The sequence below is a fragment of the Podarcis muralis genome, chromosome Z (assembly GCF_964188315.1).
Source record: "Podarcis muralis chromosome Z, rPodMur119.hap1.1, whole genome shotgun sequence".
In the NCBI taxonomy this organism is placed as follows: Eukaryota; Metazoa; Chordata; class Lepidosauria; order Squamata; family Lacertidae; genus Podarcis; species Podarcis muralis.
The window spans coordinates 858,410-869,368 of NC_135673.1; the positions used below are offsets into that span (position 1 = coordinate 858,410).

Genomic DNA, 10,959 nt, shown 5'->3' on the forward strand with positions numbered 1-10,959 from the left:
TCTCTGCCTCCCTCCTTTCCTTCCTTCCCCCTCCCTCTTTCCCTCCCTTCTTCCCTTCCTCCCTCCTTTCCTCCCTCTCTCCTTCCTTCCTTCCTTCCGTCTCCCTCCTTCCCTCTCATTCCTTCCTTCCTTGATCCTTTTTCTTTCCTTCCTTCCTTAATTCCTCCCTCTCTCCTTCCTTCCTCCTTCCCTCCTTTCCTTCCTTCCTTCCCTCCTTCCTTCCTTCCCTCCCTCCTTCCTTCTCTCCCTCCCTCCTTTCCTTCCTTCCTTCCTTGCTTCCTTCCTTCCCTCCTTCCTTCCTTCCCTCCCTACCACTCTCCTTCCTTCCTTCTGCCTCCTTCCCTCCCTCCCTCTCTCCTCCTTCCTTCCTTCCTTCCTTCCCTCTCTCCTTCTTTCCTTCCTTCCTTCTTTCCTTTCCTCCTTTCCTTCCTTCCCTCCCTCCCTCCTTCCTTCCCTCCCACTCTCCTTCCTTCCTTCCTTCCTTCTGCCTCCTTCCCTCCCTCCCTCCTCCTTTCTTCCTTCCCTCCTCTCCTCTCTCCTTCCTTCCTTCCCTCTCTCCTTCCTTCCTTCCGTCTCCCTCCTTCCCTCTCATTCCTTCCTTTCTTGATCCTTTTGCTTTCCTTCCTTCCTCCCTCCCTCCCTCTCTCCTTCCCTCCCTCCTTCCTTCTCTCCCTCCCTCCTTTCCTTCCTTCCTTCCCTCCCTCCCTCCCACTCTCCTTCCTTCCTTCCCTCCCTCCCTCTCTCTCTTCTTCCTTCCTTCCCTCCCACTCTCCTTCCTTCCTTCCTTCCTTCCTTCCTTCCTTCCTTCCTTCCTTCCTTCCTTTCCTCCCTCCTTCCCTCCCTCCCACTCCTTCATTCCTTCCTTCCTCCCTCTTTCCCTCCCTTCTTCCCTTCCTTCCCTCCTTCTACCTTTCTTCCCCCCTCCCTCCTTCCTTCCTTCCTTCCTTCCTTCCTTCCTAGCCCCGCCCTCGCCCCCGATTGGTCCAACCGCCCGCCGGTCCCGCCCACCTTGTCCTCCAGGGCGGCCAGATCCCTTTCCAGCCCCTCGTGTTTGCGCAGGAGAGTCTGGACGCTGCCCAGATCCCTTCTTTTTCCCCTTCCTTCCTCCTTCCCTTCCTTCCCTCCCTCCTTGCTTCCTTCTCTCTCCTTCCTTCCTTCCCCCCTTCCCTCCGTCTCCTTCCTTCCTTCCTTCTTTGCCTATTTCCTTTCCTCCTTTCCTTCCTTCCGTCTCCCTCCTTCCCTCCCTCCTTCCTTTCTCCTTCCTTCCTTCCTTCCCTCCTCTCTCTCTCTGTCCCTCCTTCCTTCTCTCTCTTTCTCCTTCCTTCCTTCCTCCTTCCATCCTTCCCTCCCTCCTTCCTTTCTCCTTCCTTCCTTCCTTCCTTCCTTCTTTCCCTCCTTCTTTCCTTTCCTCTTTTCCTTTCTTTCCTCCTTCCTTCCCTCCCTCTCTCTCTCATTCCTTTTGTCCCCCCACTCCTTCCTTCCTTCCTTCCTTCCTTCCTTCCTTCCTTCCTTCCTTCCTTCCTTCCTCTTTCCCTCCCTTCTTCCCTTCCTTCCTTCCTTCCTTCCTTCCTTCTACCTTTCTTCCCCCTCCCTCCCTCTCCTTCCTTCCTTCCGTCTCCCTCCTTCCCTCTCATTCCTTCCTTCCTTGATCCTTTTGCTTTCCTCCCTCCCTCCCTCCCTCCCTCCTTCCTTCCTCCTTCCCTCCCTCCCTCCCTTCCCTCCTTCCTTCTTTCCTTTCCTCCTTTCCTTTCTTTCCTCCCTCCCTCCCTCCCTCCCTCTCCTTCTTCCTTCCTTCCTTCCCTCCTCTCCTCTCTCCTTCCTTCCTTCCTTCCTTCCTTCCTTCCCTCCTTCCTTCATTCCTAGCCCCGCCCTCATCCCCGATTGGTCCAATCGAGCACCGCCCACCTTGTCCTCCAGGGCGGCCAGATCCCTTTCCAGCCCTCGTGTTTGCGGAGGAGAGCCTGGACGCTGGCCAGATCCCTTCTTTTCCCCCCTTCCTTCCTCCTTCCCTTCCTTCCCTCCCTCCTTGCTTCCTTCCTTCCTTTGCCCCTTCTCTCCGTCTCCTTCCTTCCTTCCTTCCTTCCTTCTTTCCTTTCTTTCCTCCCTCCTTCCCTCCCTCTCACTCCTTCATTCCTTCCTTCCTCCCTCTTTCCCTCCCTTCTTCCCTTCCTTCCTTCCTTCCTTCCTTCTACCTTTCTTCCCCCCCTCTCCTTCCTTCCTTCCTTCCTTCCTTCCTTCCTTCCTTCCTTCCTTCCTTCCTTCCTTCTTCTCCTTCCTTTCTTCCATCTCCCTCCTTCCCTCTCATTCCTTCCTTCCTTGATCCTTTTTCTTTCCTTCCTTCCTTCCTTCCTCCCTCCCTCTCTCCTTCCTTCCCTCCCTCCTTTCCTTCCTTCCTTCCCTCCTTCCTTCCTTCCCTCCCTCCCTCCCTCCTTCCTTCTCTCCCTCCCTCCTTTCCTTCCTTCCTTCCTTCCTTCCTTCCTTCCTTCCTTCCTTCCTTCCTTCCTTCCCTCCCACTCTCCTTCCTTCCCTCCCTCCCTCCTCCCTCCCTCTCCTTCCTTCTCTCCCTCCCTCCCTCCTTCCCTCCCTCCTCTCCCTTCCTCCTTTCCTTCCTTCCTTCCTTCCTTCCTTCCTTCCTTCCCTCCTTCCTTCCCTCCCTCTCTCCTTCCTTCCTTCCTTCCCTCCTTCCTTCCCTCCCTCCTTCCTTCCCTCCTCTCCTCTCTCCTTCCTTCCTTCTCTCCTTCCTTCCCTCCCTCCCTCCTTCCTTCCTTCCTTCCTTCCTTCCTCCCTCCCTCCTCCCCTCCCTCCCTCCCTCCCTCCTTCCTTCCTAGCCCCGCCCTCGTCCCCGATTGGTCCAACCGCCCGTCGGCCCCGCCCACCTTGTCCTCCAGGGCGGCCAGATCCCCTTCCAGCCCCTCGTGTTTGCGGAGGAGAGCCTGGACGCTGGCCAGATCCCTTCTTTTCCCCCCTTCCTTCCTCCTTCCCTTCCTTCCCTCCCTCCTTGCTTCCTTCCTTCCTTTGCCCCTTCTCTCCGTCTCCTTCCTTCCTTCCTTCCTTCTTTCCTTTCTTTCCTCCCTCCTTCCCTCCCTCTCACTCCTTCATTCCTTCCTTCCTCCCTCTTTCCCTCCCTTCTTCCCTTCCTTCCTTCCTTCCTTCTACCTTTCTTCCCCCCTCCCTCTCCTTCCTTCCTTCCTTCCTTCCTTCCTTCCTTCTTCTCCTTCCTTTCTTCCATCTCCCTCCTTCCCTCTCATTCCTTCCTTCCTTGATCCTTTTTCTTTCCTTCCTTCCTTCCTCCCTCCCTCTCTCCTTCCTTCCCTCCCTCCTTTCCTTCCTTCCTTCCCTCCTTCCTTCCTTCCCTCCCTCCCTCCCTCCCTCTCCTTCCTTCTCTCCCTCCCTCCCTCCTTCCCTCCCTCCTCTCCCTTCCTCCTTTCCTTCCTTCCTTCCTTCCTTCCTTCCTTCCTTCCTTCCTTCCTTCCCTCCCTCCTTCCTTCCCTCCCTCTCTCCTTCCTTCCTTCCCTCCTTCCTTCCCTCCCTCCTTCCTTCCCTCCTCTCCTCTCTCCTTCCTTCCTTCCTTCCTTCTTTCCTTTCTTTCCTCCCTCCTTCCCTCCCTCTCACTCCTTCATTCCTTCCTTCCTCCCTCTTTCCCTCCCTTCTTCCCTTCCTTCCTTCCTTCCTTCCTTCTACCTTTCTTCCCCCCTCCCTCTCCTTCCTTCCTTCCTTCCTTCCTTCCTTCCTTCTTTCCCTCTTTCTTTCCTTTCCTCTTTTCCTTTCTTTCCTCCTTCCTTCTTTCCTTTCCTTCCTTCCTTCCTTCCTTCCTTCCCTCCCTCCTCTCCTTCCTTCCTTCCCTCCCTCCCTCCTTCCTTCCTTCCTTCCTTCCTTCCTCCCTCCCTCCTTCCTCCCCTCCCTCCTTCCTTCCTTCCTAGCCCCGCCCTCGTCCCCGATTGGTCCAACCGCCCGTCGGCCCCGCCCACCTTGTCCTCCAGGGCGGCCAGATCCCTTTCCAGCCCCTCGTGTTTGCGCAGGAGAGTCTGGACGCCGGCCAGATCCCGTCCGAAATCGTCGGACGCCATGAGTTGCTCCTTCTCCTTGATCCAGCTGATCGTTTCGTCGACGTCCCTGGAATGGAATCGAAGAATATAAACGGAATGAGATGAAAGTGAAATAAAACAGAATAATTGAAATAAATGGAAATAAAAGAAAATAAATTGAAATAAAAGAGGATATAAATGGAATAAAAGAAAATAAATTGAAATAAAAGGATATAAATAGAAAAAAATAAATTTTTTGAAATAAGAGAAAAAACTGAAATAAGACAATAAAATTGAAATAAAATAGAATATAAACGGAATGAGATGAAATTGAAATAAAACAGAATAATTAAAATAAATGGAAATAAAAGAAAATAAATTGAAATAGAATAGAATATAAACGGAATAAGATGAAATTGAAATAAAACAGAATAATTGAAATAAATGGAAATAAAAGAAAATAAATTGAAATAAAATAAAATAGAATATAAACGGAATGAGATGAAATTGAAATAAAACAGAATAATTGAAATAAATGGAAATAAAAGAAAATGAATTGAAATCAAAGAGGATATAAATGGAATAAAAGGGAATAAATTGAACGAGAATATAAATGGAATAAAAGAAAATGAATTGAAATAAAAGAGGATATAAATAGAATAAATTGAAAGAGAATATAAATGGAATAAAAGAAAATAAAGTAGAATAATATGAAATTGAAATAAAACAGAATAATTAAAATAAATGGAAATCAAATGAAAAGAAATAGATTGAAATAAAATGAATAAATGAATTGGAAGAAAAAGAAATGAAATGAAATGAAATAAATATAACACGAATAAATGAATTGAAATAAAATAAAATAAAATAAATTGAAATAAAATAAAATGAAATAACATTAAATGAAATGAAATGAAACAAATGGAAATGAAATGACATGAAATAAAATAAAATGCAATGAACTGAAATACAAAGCAAGCAATGGAAATAAAATAAAATAAAATAAAATAAAATGAATAAACGAATTGAAATAAAATAAAATAAAATGAATTGAAATAAAATAAAATAAAATAAAATGAATTGAAATAAAATGAATTGAAATAAAATAAAATAAAATGAATTGAAATAAAATGAATTGAAATAAAATAAATTGAAATAAAATAAAATAAAATGAATTGAAATAAAATGAATTGAAATAAAATGAATTGAAATAAAATAAAATAAAATGAATAAATGAATTGAAATAAAATAAAATAAATTGAAATACAATGAAATAAAATGAATTGGAATAAAATAAAATAAAATGAATAAATGAATTGAAATAAAATAAAATGAAATAAAATAAAATAAAATGAATTGAAATAAAATAAAATAAAATGAACAAATAAATTGAAATAAAATAAAATAATTTGAAATAAAATAAAATAAAAGGAATTGAAATAAAATAAAATAAAATGAATGAATGAATTGGAATAAAATAAAATAAATCGAAATAAAATAAAATGAATTGAAATAATATAAAATAAATTGAAATAAAATAAAATAAAATGAATTGAAATAAAATAAAATAAATTGAAATAAGAGAATATTTAGGAAAAACTGGCCACCTGTTGAAGCGCTGGACTTCGGCCGCCCCAAAAAGTTTCCCCTGCCTCTGGAGAGCCAATCCCTTCAGGCGCTGCCAGGAAGCGTTGACCTCTTCCTGTTTGGAGCGGATCACTTCCTCTTCCGGGTGCTGCTCCTGGAGAAAAGGGAAGTGACAGGGTGAGATGGGAACCGTGACAAAATCCAATCATAATTCGCATTTATTGAGGCGAAAATAAATGGATTTAATGGGTCGTTTCGCTGGATCGGTTTCCCGGCAAACGGGATCACTTCGTTGACTTCCTTTCCTTCCTTCCTTCCTTCCTTCCCTCCCTCCTTCCTTCCTCTTTTCCTTCCTTCCTTCCTTCCTTCCCTCCCTCCTTCCTTCTTCCTTTCCTTCCTTCCTCCTACCCTCCCTCCCTCCCGCCTTCCCTCTCTTCCTTCCTTCCTTCCTTCCTTCCTTCCTTCCTTCCTTCCTTCCTTCTCCCTCCCACTCCTTCCTTCCTCTCTTCCCTCTCTCCTTTCCTCCCTGTCTCCTTCCCTCCCTCCCTCTCTCCTCCCTCCCCCCTCCTTCCCTTCCTTCCCTCTCTCCTCCCTCCCTCCCTCCTTTCCATCCTTCTTCCTTCCTTCCTTCCATCCCTACCTCCCTCTCTCCGTCTCTCCTTCCTTCCTCCCTTCCTTTCTCTCTTCCCTCCCTCCCTCCTTCCTTCCCTCCCTTCTTTCCTCCCTCTCTCCTTCCCTCCCTCTCTCTCTCCTCCCTCCCTCCTTCCTTCCCTTCCTTCCTTCCTTCCCTCCCTATCACTCTCCTTCCGTCCTCACTCTCTCCTTCCTTCCTTCCTTCCTTCCTTCCTTCCTTCCTTCCTTCCTTCCAATTTTGCCCCCAATAAACCCGAATTTATGGGTCTGGTTGACTTCCTTCCATACCTCCTCCCTCCCTCCCTCCTTCCTTCTCTCCTTCCCTCCTTCTCTGCTTCCTTTTTCCTCCCTCCCTCCTTTCTTTTCTATTTTCCTTGCTTCTATTCTCCCCTTCCTTCCTTCCTTCCTTCCCTCTCTCCTTCCTTCCTTCCTTCCTTCCTTCCTTCCTTTTCTCCCTCTCCTTCCTTCCTTCCTTCCTACCCTGCTCCTGTTTCCTTCCTTCCTTTCTTCCCTGCTTCTCTCCTTCTTTCCTTCCATCCATTCTTCCCTCCTTCCTTCTCTCCCTCCCTCCCTCCCTCCTTCCTTTCTCCTCCCTTCCTTCCTCTCACCTGGACCAGCTTCCCGGCAAACTGGTTCACTTCGTTGATTTCCTTCCTTCCCTCCTCCTTCCTTCCCTCCTTCCTTCTCTCCCTCCCTCCTTCCTTCCTTCCTTCTCTCCCTCCTTCCTCCTTCCTTCCTTTCTCCTCCCTTCCTTCCTCTCACCTGCACCAGCTTCCCGGCTTCGTTGACTCTTTCCTCCCTCCCTCCCTCCTTCCTTTCTTCTCTATTTCTCTCCTTCTTTCCTTCCTTCCTTCCTTCCTCCCTCCCTCCCTCCCTCCCTCCCTCCTTTCTTTTCTATTTTCCTTGCTTCTATTATCCTATTCTCATTCCTTCCTTCCTTCCTTCCCTCCTTTCTTTCTTCCCTGCTTCTCTCCTTCCTCCCTTCCCTCCCCCCTCCCTCCCTTCCTTTTCTGCTTCTTTTATTTCTTCCTTCCTTCTCTTCATTTCCTTCCTTCTTTTCTTCCCTGCTTCTCTCCTTCTTTCCTTCCTTCCTTCCTTCCTTCTCTCCCTCCTTCCCTCCCTCCTTCCTTCCTTCCCTCCCTCCTTCCTTCCTTCCTTCTCTCCCTCCCTCCCTCCTTCCTTCCTTCCTTCCTTCCTTCCTTCCTTCTCTCCCTCCCTCCCTCCCTCCTTCCTTCCTTCCTTCCTTCCCTCCTTCCTCCTCCCTTCCTGGTTCACTTCGTTGACTTCCTTCCCTCCCTCCCTCCCTCCCTCCCTCCTTCCCTCCCTCCTTCCTCCCTCCCTTCCTTCCTTCCTCCTTCCTCCCTTCCTTCCTGCACCAGCTTCCCGGCAAACTGGTTCACTTCGTTGACTTCCTTCCTTCCTTCCCTCCTCTCTTTCTTCCCTGCTTCTCTCCTTCCTTCCTTCCTTCTCTCCCTTCCTTCCTTCCTTCCTTCCCTACTTCCTTCCTTCCCTATTTCTCTCCTTCCTTCCTTCCTTCCTTCCTTCCTTCCCTCCCTCCCTCCTTCCCTCCTCCCTCCCTCCTTCCTTCCTTCCTTCCTTCCTTCTCTCCCTCCCTACCTCCTTCCTTCCCTTCCTCCTTCCTTCCTTCCTTCCTTCCCTACTTCCTTCCTTCCCTATTTCCTTCCTTCCTTCCTTCCTCCCTCCCTCCCTCCTTCCTTCCTTCCATCCTTCCATCCATCCATCCATCCTTCTCTCCCTCCCTCCTCCCTCCCTCCCTTCCTCTCACCTGCACCAGCTTCCCGGCAAACTGGTTCACTTCGTTGACTCTTTCCTCCCTCCTCCCTCCTCCCCTTCCTTCTTTCCTTCCTTCCTTCCTTCCTTCCTTCCTTCCTTCCTTCCTTCCTCCCTCCCTTCCTCTCACCTGCACCAGTTTCCCGGCAAACTGGTTCACTTCGTTGACTCTTCCCTCCCTCCTCCCTTCTTCCCTTCCTTCCTCCCTCCTTCCTTCCTTCCTTCCTTCCTTCTCTCCCTCCCTCCTTCCTTCCTTCCTTCCCTCCTCCCTTCCTGGTTCACTTCGTTGACTTCCTTCCCTCCCTCCCTCCCTCCCTCCTTCCTTCCTTCCTTCCCTCCCTCCTTCCTCCCTCCCTTCCTTCCTCCCTCCCTCCTTCCTTCCTTCCTCCTTCCTCCCTTCCTTCCTGCACCAGCTTCCCGGCAAACTGGTTCACTTCGTTGACTTCCTTCCTTCCTTCCTTCCTCTCTTTCTTCCCTGCTTCTCTCCTTCCTTCCTTCCTTCTCTCCCTCCTTCCTTCCTTCCTTCCTTCCCTACTTCCTTCCTTCCCTATTTCTCTCCTTCCTTCCTTCCTTCCTTCCTTCCTTCCTTCCCTCCCTCCCTCCTTCCTTCCTTCCTTCCTTCCATCCATCCATCCATCCTTCCTTCCTTCTCTCCCTCCCTCCCTCCTTCCTTCACTTCCTCCTTCCTTCCTTCCTTCCTTCCCTACTTCCTTCCTTCCCTATTTCCTCCCTCCCTCCCTCCCTCCCTCCCTCCCTCCTTCCTTCCTTCCATCCTTCCATCCATCCATCCATCCTTCCTTCCTTCTCTCCCTCCCTCCTCCCTCCCTCCTTCCTCCCTTCCTTCCTCTCACCTGCACCAGCTTCCTGGCAAACTGGTTCACTTCGTTGACTCTTTCCTCCCTCCTCCCCTTCCTTCTTTCCTTCCTTCCTTCCTTCCTTCCTTCCTTCCTTCCTTCCTCCCTTCCTCTCACCTGCACCAGCTTCCAGGCAAACTGGTTCACTTCGTTGACTCTTCCCTCCCTCCTCCCTTCTTCCCTTCCTTCCTCCCTCCCTCCCTCCCTCCCTTCCTTCCTTCCTTCCTTCCTTCCTTCCTTCCTCCCTTCCTCTCACCTGGACCAGCTTCCCGGCAAACTGCTTGACTTCGTTGACTCTTTCCTCCCTCCCTCCCTCCTTCCTTCCTTCCTTCCTTGCTTCCTTCTCTCCCTCCCTCCCTCCCTCCCTCCCTCCTTCCTTCCTTCCTTCCTTCCCTCCTCCCTCCTCCCTTCCTGGTTCACTTCGTTGACTTCCTTCCCTCCCTCCCTCCCTCCCTCCTTCCTTCCCTCCCTCCTTCCTCCCTTCCTTCCTCCCTCCCTCCTTCCTTCCTTCCTTCTTCCTCCCTTCCTTCCTGCACCAGCTTCCCGGCAAACTGGTTCACTTCGTTGACTTCCTTCCTTCCTTCCCTCCTCTCTTTCTTCCCTATTTCTCTCCTTCCTTCCTTCCTTCCTTCCTTCCTTCCTTCCTCCCTCCCTCCCTCCCTCCCTCCTTCCTTCTTCCTCCCTTCCTTCCTGCACCAGCTTCCCTGCAAACTGGTTCACTTCGTTGACTTCCTTCCCTCCCTCCCTCCCTCCTTCCTTCCCTCCCTCCTTCCTCCCTTCCTTCCTTCCTTCCTCCCTCCCTCCTTCCTTCCTTCCTTCTTCCTCCCTTCCTTCCTGCACCAGCTTCCCGGCAAACTGGTTCACTTCGTTGACTTCCTTCCTTCCTTCCCTCCTCTCTTTCTTCCCTATTTCTCTCCTTCCTTCCTTCCTTCCTTCCTTCCTTCCATCCTTCCATCCATCCATCCATCCATCCTTCCTTCCTTCTCTCCCTCCCTCCTTCCTTCCTTCCCTACTTCCTTCCTTCCTTCCTTCCTTCCTCCCTCCCTCCCTCCCTCCCTCCCTCCTTCCATCCTTCCTTCCATCCATCCATCCATCCATCCATCCTTCCTTCCTTCTCTCCCTACTTCCTTCCTTCCTCCTTCCTTCCTCTCACCTGCACCAGCTTCCCGGCAAACTGCTTGACTTCGTTGACTCTTTCCTCCCTCCCTCCCTCCCTCCTTCCTTCCTTCCTTCCTTCCTTCCTTCCTTCCTTCCTTCCTTCTCTCCCTCCCTCCCTCCCTCCTTCCTTCCTTCCTTCCTTCCCTCCTCCCTCCTCCCTTCCTGGTTCACTTCGTTGACTTCCTTCCCTCCCTCCCTCCCTCCCTCCCTCCTTCCTTCCCTCCCTCCCTCCTTCCTCCCTTCCTTCCTTCCTTCCTCCCTCCCTCCTTCCTTCCTTCCTCCTTCCTCCCTTCCTTCCTGCACCAGCTTCCCGGCAAACTGGTTCACTTCGTTGACTTCCTTCCTTCCTTCCCTCCTCTCTTTCTTCCCTATTTCTCTCCTTCCTTCCTTCCTTCCTTCCTTCCTTCCTTCCTTCCTTCCTTCCTTCCCTCCCTCCTTCCCTCCTCCCTCCCTCCCTCCTTCCTTCCTTCCTTCCTTCCTTCCATCCATCCATCCTTCCATCCATCCTTCCTTCCTTCTCTCCCTCCCTCCTTCCTTCCTTCCTTCCCTACTTCCTTCCTTCCCTATTTCCTTCCTTCCTTCCTCCCTCCCTCCCTCCCTCCCTCCCTCCTTCCATCCATCCATCCATCCATCCATCCTTCCTTCCTTCTCTCCCTCCTTCCTTCCTTCCTCCTTCCTTCCTCTCACCTGCACCAGCTTCCCGGCAAACTGCTTGACTTCGTTGACTCTTTCCTCCCTCCCTCCCTCCCTCCCTCCTTCCTTCCTTCCTTCCTTGCTTCCTTCTCTCCCTCCCTCCCTCCTTCCTTCCTTCCTTCCTTCCCTCCTCCCTCCTCCCTTCCTGGTTCACTTCGTTGACTTCCTTCCCTCCCTCCCTCCCCCCCTCCTTCCTTCCCTCCCTCCTTCCTCCCTTC

The 10,959-nt window shown here is 50.2% G+C and overlaps 1 protein-coding gene across 1 annotated transcript in view; it reads right to left on the bottom strand.

Annotated features, from left to right (window-relative positions):
• Positions 1–10,959, bottom strand: part of LOC114589498 (spectrin alpha chain, non-erythrocytic 1) — a 267,143-nt gene that overhangs the window by 213,553 nt on the left and 42,631 nt on the right. Inside the window, exons 6-7 of the mRNA XM_077922609.1 lie at positions 5,633–5,766; positions 3,969–4,113 (exon numbers count right to left, since the gene is read on the bottom strand). Coding sequence (XP_077778735.1) covers positions 3,969–4,113; positions 5,633–5,766 — 279 coding nt within the window. The remainder of the gene's footprint in view (positions 1–3,968; positions 4,114–5,632; positions 5,767–10,959) is intronic.